This window comes from Pleuronectes platessa, chromosome 10 (assembly GCF_947347685.1).
Source record: "Pleuronectes platessa chromosome 10, fPlePla1.1, whole genome shotgun sequence".
Classification (NCBI taxonomy): domain Eukaryota; kingdom Metazoa; phylum Chordata; class Actinopteri; order Pleuronectiformes; family Pleuronectidae; genus Pleuronectes; species Pleuronectes platessa.
In genome coordinates, this window is record NC_070635.1 from 11,505,194 (window position 1) to 11,518,674 (window position 13,481).

Genomic DNA, 13,481 nt, shown 5'->3' on the forward strand with positions numbered 1-13,481 from the left:
AAGAAGAAGCGTGTGTAGTGAAACGTGAAATTATGTAAACTTAAAAAGAACCGAAAGCAGGAGAATTTTACCACCAAAAAACTTTATTGTGGCAAAAACAAAAATCAGGTTTTGCCAAACTACCACTCTATATGCAAAGGTGGCAATATTTATAGATTTGACCAGTGTGCAAATCAAAAAGCAGTTTTACCTTTCAATAAAATAAATAAAATAGTGCAAAGTTTGAAAAGCTAGACACGGACTGAGTATGTTAAATTTGATTGAGGGGGATTCCTTCTGCGTCTCTGTGGGATTTCACAATAACGGGTCTGAGGGATCATAGAGGAAGCTGCCAACTGTTCTTCACTATCATGTGTGGGGTGGAGGGCTGTCTGTTGTCGGACTGACATGAGTTTGGATGAAGGTGGTCCACAGACACGACTTTCTCCAGCTGTTGCCGTTTGCGTGAATCCTGGGTGATGGTGTGACGACTCGGCGAAGGGAGACGGCTTCACAACAATGCGGATCTTTCTCCCTTTTCTGTTCGCGCTGTGCTCCACGCTGGTCCGCGGCATTTTCGACGGCAGCTGTCCCAGGAGAGGTGAGATCCGACCTGGACTTGTTTTCTTCTCTCTTCATTTCTTCTGCCATTGTTTGCGACTGACTGTGAAGTCCAGTCAGAAACACACTCTACAGATATGGCTCGTTTTGAGTCACACAGTTTCTGTTTTGATTATTAAAGAACAGATGTAAAAGCGTTTTATTTTGGTCTTGTCCACAGGGAGAGATTCAATGATTTTTAACTGAACCTGACATTTAGAAAGATATAGGTTTAACCTAACAAATCAGATATTGTTATTATTATTATTAGTAGTAGTAGAAGTAGTGGTAGTAGAAGTAGTAGTATAATTATTGTATTTCCTAATTGTTATAGCAGCAGTTACAAAGTGCTCTAAAAAGACGAAAGTTAATTATTGTTGTTATATTACTTAATTGTTACAGAAGCAGTTACAAAGTGCTCTACAAGAAAGATAATTCATTATTATTATTTCAAGAATGAAGCAGACTTTTTCTAATTGAAATAGCTGCTCTCTGTGTTCACGTTACTCTTTACGAACCAATCAGCATCAAGTTTAAATGTGTTTTTAACCTTGGGTCATGTTTGTTGTTCTGGACTAAACCTGTAGGAGGGGGTTGTGGGGATTTGAGGCAACTTCACCTCATTTGATGTAAAACAAATCCTGAACTTAAATCACTGACATTATTCAGGAAAAAAGTTTGTAAAAGGACATTGAACCTAAAAGCATTCCACACTCTGCAGATCCCATGTAAGTTTCCCCAGGGACAAGCCAGAGAACTGGATGAGACCGAGGAGGGGAGGGGGGGAAACAGTTCGGACTAAGGGCAATGGACTTCCAGGAAACAGGAAGATACACAACTACAGCTCACGTCGTAATTGGCTGTGAGAGTTCTGAGCACATGCAGAACCCTGTAAATATCAAAATCCTAAATATGAAGTGAGTGCTGACCCAAAGAGGTGCGAGGTTGAGAAAGATGAAGAAATGGGGAAGAGGACACACGAATTAAAAGGGGAAGTTCAAAAGGCGGTGGATATACATAGTTGCTGCATCTTGCGTGCTGTGTCTTGTCAACTGTGACTGTAACAATACTCAAGCCAAAATAACTCAAAATAGACTTGAATGCATGATTCAAGATTGCACGCACAGACTTTTTTCTTTATTAATTCTTTATAATGTTTTTGTCATTTGTTTGTCACTGCAGACCCCCCACCAGGTGTGTTGGTTTTATCCGTGGGAAGTAACCTGGTTCTCACCTGCAAAGGTCATGTAACGGTGGATGGAGTAAAGGTCGACATTGCCAGAAACAGCCCAAACGCCAACAGGAGAGCGAGTTCTTCAGTCGCACCCACAACCCACGGAAACATTATATACAGCAAACAGGAGAGTTCCCTAAAGGAAGCACAACACATCAGCCCTGAGGCAGAAGTCAGTACTGTGACGACAGAGACCAGAGGCCCCAGAGACAGAGATACAGCAAACCCAGCTTCTCCCACTACTCACGTGACCCAACCGACCAGTGTGGGCGGACTGCTGAGGGGTCGATCCGGCTGGGACAGTGAAGAGCCAGACGGAGAGGGAGATTACTGGGAAGACGAGGAGGAGGAAGGGGAGAACGGGAGCAGGGTAACAAGAGGCATAAAATCACGGCCTCAGTGGAAGTTGAATGGGAAGACAGTGGGAACGGGGAGACAAGAGTGGAGAGAAATCACATTTGAGAAGAGAGGAGCGACTCTGTCTCTGTTCTCGGTGAGAGAGACGGCCTCTGGGAGGTACAGCTGTCATCACAGAGGCAGAGAGAGGTTCTCCTTTAGGGTAGTTGTTGAAGGTGAGTCCAAATAATGGAGGAGTAAAGTTATAGTTGATGTGTCACTTTGATTCGAGCCAAAGGAAACAACTGCTGTGTCATGTTCTAACTGATAAAACAAATCAAGGTTTTAACATTGGTGGTAAAAAAGGCCACACATCGTGATCAGTGGGCAAAGACGCTTCTATTTAATTTTTATTTATTTATCAGGCTAAAATAAGGCACATTTAGGGGCGGATCCAGGGGTCGGGCCAGGAGACACATTGCCTCCCTAGCTGAAATCGGATTGGCCCCTGAAGTGCCCCTGTCCCGTCACTAGTCTTTAAGTAGTAATTGAACATTTTTGATTTCTTATTTTTTTGAAGAACACAGTGTAAATGAAAAAGCTCAATCAAAGCTTTAGTACTAAAAGTAAACAAGGAGTGACGACTTCCTGAATCAGGAATTATGCATTGTAGTTGGACATATAATTGGCTGATTTAGAAAAATCCCAGCTCTGACACTGCAAATATTCCCTGGTCACATCATCTCATATGTGAGGATTTGTGTTTTTGCACAATCCTCACATTTGGGTCTTGGATAAAAGATAGTGGACCAAAGTTTTCTCCTCCTTCTAAAGGCAACATATGACTGACTGTATTAATGACTTTTCAGATCCTCCTGAGAGTCCCAGGCTGTCCTGCTACAAGAAGTCACCAAGCAGTAAGATCCGCTGTGAGTGGACGCCACAGAGGCCTGTGAGCAGACACATGAACTGTTCCCTCATGCTGAATAAAAGGTGAGGACACACATTCAATATTTCTTGAGAAATTCACCAAAATGTGATAAATGGGAAAAAACTAAATAGTTAGTATGCTCTTCCTTGGGTCTCGCCCCACCCCTCGAAAAAATTTCATGGAAAATCAGCTCAGTAGTTTTTGGTTAATCCTGGACACAGAAAGACAAACATCCTTGGCAGAGGTTATTACTTCGAAAAAGTTGTTGGTGATCATCAGTTATGTTTGTGAGAGAGTATATATAATATGTACAGTTGTACAGTAATATATTACTTTTGATAATGTTCTCTGAAACCTTGTTGTGGGTTATCGGCTTCCTGTCAGAAATGAAAAATTTGAGAATTTGCAGATTTTAGATCAAAATTATGCGTTTTTTTTCTTTTTCTTTAGAATAAAATTTACATTTGAAGGAAATTTTGCATCTGATGAAACTGGGCATGTGAATAATTTGAAATATCGTTACTACTGACAAAGTGTTTAATTAAGTGTTATATTATCATTATAAGTGATGAGAGGATGTGAAACATTTGGTCTTTCTTGCAGACCAACAGGCGCATTCCGTCATTACCAGTGCTCGTACTCATCTCGTCTGTCCCGCTACTGGTGCGCTCTGGACTTCAATGAGGACGAGCTGAGGACGTATCACATGGCCTACCTGTGCGTTACAAGCGTCGCGGGCAATGCCACCAGCGCCCTGCTGCCCTTCACACCTCTGGACATTTGTAAGCGAACGTGTCCATGTCAGCTTTGTGCTAAAGTCCTGAAAGCTCTGTGAAGCTGCTCTCACTGTTTTACCTCCTGCCTTCACAGTGAAGCCGGACCCCCCATCAGACATCACAGTCACGCAGGTGGAGGGACATGAGACATGGATAAAGGTCAACTGGAATTTTTCTACATCCTGGAAGACTCAAGACAGATATTATACACTAATCTATGAGGTCAAATATCGACCGCTGGAGTCCTCGAATCATCATGAGCAGGTGTGTGGTGGTGGAACGACTGACAGAGGGTGTGTGTGTTAGGGGGGGTGGCAGTTTTATGCCTCTGCACTGGCAAGGCATTATGCTTTCAGCTTGTCCTTGAGTATGTTGGTGCATCCTTTCCATTCTTATGAAAGAGGAAATCTCTTCAAATGTGGTGCAGACGTTCAGTTAGACTCAGAGATGAGCTGATTCGATTTTGTTCAAAGGTCAAAGATCCCTTTGATCTCACAAAACAAATTTTTACCATTTGAACGTGATATGTCAAGAATGCCCTAAAAGAATCTTTTCAAATTTGGCACAAGTGTTCAGCAAGACCTACCGATTAACTGATTTGAAAAAAACTAATTGTAGACTGACACTTTTGGAGTGTGGTAATTCTATTTGAACATGTGGACCATTGTAATGTGTCGTTGCGGAGCTAGCAACATGGACCGTACAATTCTCCTTAGCTCTATAATAAAGCTGTTAGTCATACACGATGAGCAGAACATAGCCGTAGCCGACACCAGCACGTTAGGAGACAGGATCTCCTTCAGTCAATCAGCATGTAAATTGGCTCCTTCACTAACATTCACAGTCGATGTGTGTTACTGTTCATAGCTGACATTCTCACTGACCTGAAGAAGTTACAGACTCCGCTGTAATTTGTTTAACGTCAGAGTAATGTATATCTACCTGGTTTCCTGTGTCTGTGTTCATGCAGATAAAAATGATTAAGAACCAGCGCTGGCACACCATCACTGATGTGATGCCTGGTGTTGAATACCTGATTTGGGTCAGGACTAAGGAAGAATATGAAGGTCACTGGAGCGACTGGAGTTCCCCTGTCAACGTCAGCAGCTGGACAGGTAAATATATATAATATATACATGTTCAAGCTACTTCAAAACGATTATGTGTCGGTGTCACCATTATCAGTAGAAAACTAAAGTTAGTACTGCTTATTGCCCAGAGCCAACAGCCAGAAAACATACCCAGCTGGTTTAGGACATGAACGTGATAGAAATTGACCTGTAAATCCTTGAACTTTATCGACGAGCACTCAAGCCATTCATAATCCACCCTGGACACAGACAAAAGTAGTCATGACAACCTGAGGAAGCAGAGCTCCTGTTTCCTTCCTGGAAAAACTGAGCATGAAATCATCCACTAACACATGCAGAGGTTTAAAGATGTGTTTATTTTCCTATAAATCCTTTCACTCTGTTTCGGAAGTTTACACCTCAGCTTAAGTGAAAACAAAATCTCCTTTTGGAAAAATGTTTGATCTTTTTATTTCTCAAGTTTGATGGATCAATTCTAAAATATTCAACTACACTCTTTACACTGACGTGTGTTTGTCACATTCCATAAGAATTCCTCATATCATCTTTGGTGCATCTGCAAAATACTGAAAAACTCCATGTAACCGTTCCTAACTTGAAGGAACAGTTTGATTATTTGGGGAATGCACTACTTATAAATACGAAGATTAATACTTACTCAACATGTTTACTAGATGTAATTAGATAAACTGACATGGTGTGTATGCTCGTGGCCTCAAGAGTTGCTGGTTAGTGGATTTTATATTTTATCTTCGGGGTAAAGGGAGGCCTGGCTTTTCCAGTCTACATGCTAAGCCAAACAAATTTTCTTTCATCTGAAGTATTGAAATTATTAGACATGATCATTGAGACAATGAAGTTGCTTCTCACAGCAAGAAGGCAAATGAGCCTAATTGCCAAAATGTCAATCTACAGCCCTCTGAAACTTGATTGTAGCTTTTCTGATTCATGTCCAAATTATTTTATCTCCTCAGCTTATAAACTCAGTGATGATCTGATGGCCACGATGGTAAGAGACTGAAGAGTGTGTCATTGATCTGTGGGGAAAGGATTTGTACTTTAGCTCGTTTTATTTTCCTGCAGAAACTCACATTGTCTCTTCTGTTTGTTTCTTTAATCAACAGTTCCCAGAATCCATAGAGGAAGGATCTGCTGCAGAGGACGTCACACCCAATGGTGTGTGTGTGTGTGTGTGTGTGTGTGTGTGTGTGCTTGTATGTTTGTGTGTGCTTGTATGTGTGTGTGGGTGTGTGTGTGTGAGAGAGAGAGAGAGAGAGAGAAAGAGAGAGAGAGAGAGAGAGGGAGATTAACATGTAAAAAATCTGTAAATGTTTAATGAGGTTTGCAATTGTATTGACATTTATACATGTGTAGAGATTACACATTTAAAAACCGGATTATGCACACACAAATTGAGACACGCACGCATGCACTCAGGCACGCACGCACACACACACACACACACAAATAATATTTCTGAAATTTCGATATATGCCAGGGAACAGGACATATTAGCATATTATGAGATCTCATTCACAAAATGAGGAAGGAAGGTGAGAAGCTACATCCAAGCAATGTTAAGGCCATTAGGGGAAATTCTTCACGACAAAACCTTTTGAATATGTAATTTTCAGGAACAAGGAAGGGTTATAGGGGGGATGTAAGCTGCTGGATTGAGACTTTAAATGTTTTCAGTTCTGAAAACGGCCCCCCGGCCCTCTCGGTTCTAACAGGAAGCCATGTCATCATGATAAGTGAGGCTCAATAACGAAACAAGCCACAGGATACATGGCTCAACACACCTATAACACACACACACACACACACACGCACACGCATACACACACACACACACACACACACACACACACACACACACACACACACACACACACACACACACACACACACACACACACACACACACACACAACACACGCACACACACTTACAGCCACTTGCATGGATGTTGTTCTGATCCCTTACGATTTCTCCCCGTCTTCACTGCAGATCCCGGACCAGTGGTTAGTGGAATGGAGGTGTCGCATCACGCCCTGTGGATCTGTGGCTCATTTCTTCTCATGTCAATCATTCTTGCTGCCTACATGTTCAGGTACTGACACATCCGCTGATTAATGTGCACCCGGTTATTCCGCTTGGTTTGCGTGAATCCAACTTGACTCCAAAATTAGAATTCGCTCTATACAGTGCCTTGCATAAGTATTCACCCCCCTTGGACTTTTTCCCATTATGTACTGTTACTAACTGGAATTTAAATAGACTTAAATAAACTTTTTCCCGTTTGATCAACAAAACATGCATAGTACTTTGGAGGTGCAAAATAAATTTTATTGTGACACAAACAATAATGAGAACAAAAAAGTTTACATCTGTTGGGTGCATAAGTATTCACCCCCCTGTGTCAATACTTGGTAGAACCCCCTTTCGCTGCAATTACAGCTGCAAGTCTTTTGGGGTATGTCTCTACCAGCTTTGCACATCTAGAGATGGAAAGGTTGGTCCATTCTTCTTGGCAAAAAAGATGAAGCTCAGTCAGATTGGATGGAGACCGTCTGTGAACCGCAATCTTCAAGTCTTGCCATAGATTCTCTATTGGATTGAGGTCTGGGCTTTGACTGGGCCATTTTAAGACATTAACATTCTTTAATCCAAACCATTCCTTTGTAGCTCTGGCTGTATGTTTAGGGTCATTGTCCTGCTGGAAGATGAACCTCCGCCCCAGTCTCAAGTCTTTTGCAGACTGCATCAGATTTTCTTCAAGGATTTCCCTGTATTTGGCTCCATCCATCTTTCCCTCTATTCTGACCAGTTTCCCTGTACCTGCTGAAGAGAAGCATCCCCACAGCATGATGCTACCACCACCATGTTTCACTGTTGGGATGGTGTGCTCAGGGTGATGGGCAGTGTTGGGTTTTCGCCACACATAGCGTTTTGCATTGAGGCCAAAAAGTTCAATTTTGGTCTCATCTGACCAGAGCACCTTCTTCCACATGTTTGCTGTGTCTCCCACATGGCTTCTGGCAAACTCCAAACGGGATTTTTTATGGATCCCTTTCAACAATGGCTTTCTTCTTGCCACTCTTCCATAAAGGCCAGATTTGTGGAGTAGACGACTAATAGTTGTCCTGTGGACAGATTCTCCCACCTCAGCTGTGGATCTCTGCAACTCCTCCAGAGTAACCATGGGCCTCCTGGTTGCTTCTCTGATTCATTTTCTCCTTGTCCGACTCTTCAGTTTGGGTGGACGGCCTCCTCTTGGTAGGTTTGCGGTTGTGCCATATTCTTTCCATTTTCTTATGATGGATTTTATGGTGCTCAGAGAGATGTTCAAAGCTCTGGATATTTTTTTATAACCTAACCCTGCTTCATATTTCTCCACAACTTTATCCCTGACCTGTTTGGTGAGCTCCTTGGTCTTCATGATGCTGTTTGTTCAGTAATGATCTCCAACAAACTCTGAGTCCGTCACAGAACAGGTGTATTTATACTGAGATTAAATTGCAGACAGGTGGACCCTATTTACTAATTTTGTGACTTGCAAATGTGACTTGTGAATGCAATTGGTCGCACCAGATCTTTGTTAGGGGTTTCACAGTAAAGGGGGTGAATACATATGCACTCAACACTTTTCAGATTTTTATTTGTAAATAATTGTGAAATCCATGTAATATTTCCCCCCACTTCCAAATGATGCACTATTTTGTGTTGGTCCATTACATAAACTCACGATGAAATAAATTTGAATCTGTGGTTATACCATGACAAAATGTAGAAAAGTCCAAAGGGGGTGAATACTTATGCAAGGCACTGTATATGTTTAACGAATATACGTCTTAAATTAATCTCTTATTTCTCATTTCAGACACAAGGACAGACTCACGTCTAAACTCCACTGTTTGAGGGTCCCCGTCACACAGTCAAGTGACTCGTCTCAACCTCCACCCACCACAACAGCCGCCCCAGAGGGACAGGCCCTGGTGACCTTTATCCCTCCGTGTTACGATCAGCCCTCATCTGGTGAAGCAGACGAAGGGGAAGGAGAAAATGAGGAAGAGCTAAGGCTGGAGGAAAGACCAGAGGCCGTTCACTTCACCAACACAAGTTATTTCTTGACCCAGAGGATATGATGCCACTCAAAACAATCTAGAACATTTTGTCATGCTAGATTGGTGTTTTTCACCTCAGAACTAGTGTCACAGATGACAAAAGGACGGTAAACTTACACTTGTTGTGGTTCTCAGCTTGTAAAGTCCGCGGCTCTATCTCTCAAACTATCTCGTGCCTAAAATACCTCGGAATATATGTTTTTTTGTATTTGTCATATAAGAGCAGTATTTAAACTACTGTTCCTGTTGTCTCCTAAAATGTGTCGGATGCAGGTCTAATTGCTGTAAAGCCTTGCATCTATGCCTGTATATATATTTTTTAAAGGTTTGTCATTTGTCTCGCTGACACCCTGCCCTCTCAGTTTCCACATATTCTTTACAAACCTGTTGCTTTCCTGCCTTTTAGACTGAGATTTGATGGTTTTCAGCCACAATATAAACAGTTTCCCAGTCAACCAGCTTCCAGAAGTGGGCTACACCAGTGATACAAAAATATGTAGCCATATATGAAATGGGATTTGTGTATTACATAAACCACAATGGTTTACTTTTTCTTTAAACCACAGTGGTTTACTTTTATTTTCTTATCAAAAAATTTGATTGAGTAGTCCAAAAGCCCACTATGATGAGAGAACTCAGCTAATCCAGTTTCATTTTCACCTTTGACTGTCGCGTTATCAAATTGTTATTGCTCTTAAAAGCCATAAAACCAACGTACCCCTGTGGTGTTCTGAGCTTACGCCAATCATGCCTCTACTGTGTCGGTGTACAGTTAATTTATTAAGTTGTAAACATTTTATTAACTTGTGCACACAAGATACAAATTAAAGTTGTTCCACTGCTATAATTTTATATTATGAAGCATAGTAGCTTATCTTTAATCACAGAAACACCACAACTGCCAGTCCATGTTGCAGCAGCAGCAGCAGCAGTATACGTAGTAGTACATGTATTGGTGATTTCCTTTTTATCAGTCTTACTTCCTGCAGCAGTAAGTCTGTTGAAGCAGCTGTGCTCCCAGTAGAACTACAGGCTATATTATGAACCAATCATGGACTAAACTTTAACTTTGGTTTAACTTTGAACCATTCTGTCTTTCCATTCATAGTTGTCTATATTTTGTATATTTGCTTACACTTACGTATTATTACCCTTACATTTAAATAGTGCATGTTACTTAATTACTTACTGATGCCTATTTTTGACTCTTGCCGCTGTAATACTGTAAATTTCCCAAATTGTGGAACCAATAAAGGATTATCTCGTCTTCTCTTATCCTAACTTATCTCATGTTAGGATGTGCTGCCCCCTAGAGGACGCAGCTGTCAACTGCCTGAACTCGTTTTCCATGGTTACAGTACACAAACAGTGTCATTAGCAGCTGGAGGTTTAAAAACGGAGAGACGGCAGCTCGACCCGTGGCAGCGGCAGCTCGCCGAGGCACTTCCGGTGGCAACAGAAACTGCCACTGATGTGTAGAGGCAGCTGCAGCGTTTTGAGGCAGCCGCCACTGCTGCCACCCTGTTTGAGCGCAACTCCCGTGAATACATATAAATGTGATTTATACGTATAAACGATTTATGAATTTGTATCAGCGTGTTACTGCAGTGACAAATGTGACAACTGCCCCCAAACAGTGTGGCAACTATCACAACTGCCCCCCCTGACACTTGTTGCAACAAAGGCAGCTGTTTTCAAACAGTGTGGCAACAAAGGCAGCTTCTTTTAAATATCAGTGGCACTTCTGTTGACACCGGAAGTGCCTCCACGAGCTGCCGCTGCCACGATTTGAGCTAGCCCTTAACTGTTAAAATGGCTCCCAGCGGACCAGCAAACATTTAGACCAGTTAAATCTGTAAAGAAGTGATGGCTGGAAAAGGAGGTTTGACGAAACTGGAGGTCGGTGTTTTGAGTCCTGAGCAGCAGGAGAAACTGCGACAGTTCAAGGTGACTTCACAGCACTGGAGAGGCGCGTGTGTTTAATGTCCGAATCGATAACTGCACCTTCTGGACTGGAAATGTTGTTTGTTTGTAAGACTGCTTCAGGAAATGCGCCATTACTTATTTTTCCAGATCAAGACGAGAATCGAGAATGAGAAGTACCTGAGGTCGCACCCGGAGGTGGAGGTGTTGGTGGGAGACTTCCTCAGGTGAGAGGATGGTTCTGCTCCATGTGATGAACTGTGCTCATGACAAAGAGAATTACAATTTCAAAAAGCTCCTGATGTCACACAGAAGACATCAAGACACAAAAGGTTTACTTGATTATGAAGTAGAAGACCCACTCAAAAATTCTTAGTATTTCTAAGAAGAAATTAAAAAATGACAAACACGAAATCAGAGAAAAAACTACAATACCACCCCAATATTTAGTAGAAGAAAAATCTAAAATGCCAAAAATATATTAATGGAAAAAAATCACTATCAACTGTCAAATCAACAAGATATAAAATAAGTTAAATAACACGACCAACCCCATAAGATACAGAAAGAATAAACAAGACTTACCTTGTAGAGAAAAACAGGACCCACCAAACAAATTTAATCTAAAAAATTAAATAAAAACAAGATCAGAAAAAACATTTAAAGAAAAAAAAACAAGACCATCAATAAATAAAAATAAAAAACAAGATCTTCCAAAAGAATGGAAGAAATAACTAGACCCCAAAAAATAAGGAGAAGAATGAAACAGGTTAGTTAACCTGTTGTCCCCTGTGACCTGTTTTCTAATATGCAACATAGAAATCTCACTACTTGTGGAGGGAGATGTTATACAAAATATGAATACAATTATTGTTCTTCACTAATGAAACCTGCCATGTACAAACAGTTTATCTCTTGGTTTCAGAAACGCATTTGAAGCCTCCACAAAGCTCATAGTCAAAACTGTCTCTGTCGTGTCAGATCTCTCAGCATCAGTATGAGAAGTAGTTCATCACCTTTAATGTCAACATTTAGATTTTCTCAGTTTGTGTATTTGATGTCCTCCTCAAAGAGATGTGCTTCTGAAGAGACCCGCTGACATCCGGGAGTTTGCTGCAGGTGAGTTTTGGTGCACACACTCACAGAGTACATGAAAAATAGAATTCTTGATATTTCCTCGCAGATTATTGGATAGAGTGTTTTGAATGACCTCTGGGTTTTCTTACCTGGTCTATGGTCCAGCATTACTCCTGAACTTGCCGGGGCTGATTCTGGCTTTTTAACCTGCGACTATCAGTCAGCTATTCACTTCTATCAAGAGGTTGTGCCCACTCACCAAAGTTACATAGAGCAAGAACAGGCCTTCAGGATGAGGAGTGTTGATGAAAGAGGCACCACTCTCCCTATAGTCCAAGTCATCAAATCCAAGTCATGAACCATCAAACTCATTTTGAAGCTGCTTTTTTAAGGTGAAAGTGTTCATAGTATTTCTTTAAATGGACCCCAAGGTAATAACTAATGGGGATTCATGCAAGCAAAACTGTACAAGCACAAGCACTAACCAGTGTCTGGTCTTTTTCAGATCACTTCAACAACCCAAGCCTTTGCGCTGATGTCAGCTTCAAAATGGAGGGAAACAGCATCATGGACTAAAACACCCGACAGTCGTGGAGCCGCTACCTTCTGCTTTGGGTCTTTCTCTGTCCTGAGCGACACACATGGGAACTCCAATGACCAGATGTTAATCAGTTTGTGTCTGTCTACACAACTGTTTGGTTGATAGCTTTTCAGATTTCTGTGACACACGCAGGATCCAGCGAGACATACAGTAGCTTCCAATGGCCTGTCCTAATGAGTGTGATTAAAAGCTAATGAGGAGGAGGAGGAGGTCCTGTGGGTATTACACTCTGTTGGTCACATCACACACACGGGAGTAGATGGGGACATGTCAAAGAGTTTGTTGTGTACTGAAGTTCACTTACTGTGATCTGCATTCGCCTGATATGGGCAGTGTCCCCTCAACCACAGGGTTCACATCGCGTGTGAGGGGCGGAGTAGGTTGACACTTCTCTACGTATTAAAGTCACATCTCTTTGTTATATGACGATAAAACCCTTTCATTCTTTATTTATCAATGGTCCAGTGTGCTGTTTGAGAAATTTGTTTGTCATATTTCTTTCTATGTAGTTTTTTTTTTTTATTTCACATTAGAAGAAGAGGGAATTTAGCTAATTTCTGTTTTTTTGTATGAGTTTAATCTACTTTGTTTTCCTACAGAGAACTGATCGCCTTAGTGTATTTCTCAGTAACATCCATTACCTGAACATTCATTACCACTCGTTGTTCAGACGCTGTTGTTGTGAGTTACCAGCGTCCTCTGTATGTAAATAAAGATACATTTCTCTGTTGTCCCCTTTGTTTGTTGGTTTGTTTTTGGTTGTGTAATCCTGTTTGCACTGTTCATTTGAATAGGAATATGATACC

At 41.5% G+C, this 13,481-nt stretch overlaps 2 protein-coding genes across 2 annotated transcripts; both read left to right on the plus strand.

Annotated features, from left to right (window-relative positions):
- The first annotated feature begins 291 nt into the window (after window positions 1–291).
- On the plus strand, window positions 292–10,349 carry il6r (interleukin 6 receptor). Its single transcript, XM_053431724.1, has 10 exons — window positions 292–580; window positions 1,762–2,385; window positions 3,019–3,142; window positions 3,684–3,862; window positions 3,951–4,120; window positions 4,827–4,971; window positions 5,922–5,956; window positions 6,072–6,123; window positions 6,958–7,060; window positions 8,831–10,349. The coding sequence occupies exons 1-10, from the start codon at window positions 499–501 to the stop codon at window positions 9,093–9,095; spliced, it is 1,779 nt and encodes a 592-aa protein (XP_053287699.1). The 5' UTR covers window positions 292–498; the 3' UTR covers window positions 9,096–10,349.
- A 485-nt stretch (window positions 10,350–10,834) lies between these two features.
- Window positions 10,835–13,405, plus strand: LOC128448882 (RIIa domain-containing protein 1). Its single transcript, XM_053431725.1, has 4 exons — window positions 10,835–11,021; window positions 11,148–11,224; window positions 12,070–12,116; window positions 12,580–13,405. Exons 1-4 carry the CDS (start codon window positions 10,941–10,943, stop codon window positions 12,648–12,650), a joined length of 276 nt encoding a protein of 91 aa, XP_053287700.1. The 5' UTR covers window positions 10,835–10,940; the 3' UTR covers window positions 12,651–13,405.
- Window positions 13,406–13,481: the final 76 nt, after the last annotated feature.

What these genes read in the sequence shown, in the direction of transcription:
- il6r (XM_053431724.1), top strand. Translation starts at nt 499, where the DNA reads ATGCGGATCTTTCTCCCTTTTCTGTTCGCGCTGTGCTCCACGCTGGTC. An exon ending in CCTCGAATCATCATGAGCAG is followed by an intron (nt 4,121 to 4,826) that starts GTGTGTGGTGGT and finishes GTGTTCATGCAG; the next exon opens with ATAAAAATGATTAAGAACCA. An exon ending in ATGATCTGATGGCCACGATG is followed by an intron (nt 5,957 to 6,071) that starts GTAAGAGACTGA and finishes TTTAATCAACAG; the next exon opens with TTCCCAGAATCCATAGAGGA.
- LOC128448882 (XM_053431725.1), top strand. Translation starts at nt 10,941, where the DNA reads ATGGCTGGAAAAGGAGGTTTGACGAAACTGGAGGTCGGTGTTTTGAGT. An exon ending in AGAAACTGCGACAGTTCAAG is followed by an intron (nt 11,022 to 11,147) that starts GTGACTTCACAG and finishes TTATTTTTCCAG; the next exon opens with ATCAAGACGAGAATCGAGAA. An exon ending in CATCCGGGAGTTTGCTGCAG is followed by an intron (nt 12,117 to 12,579) that starts GTGAGTTTTGGT and finishes GGTCTTTTTCAG; the next exon opens with ATCACTTCAACAACCCAAGC.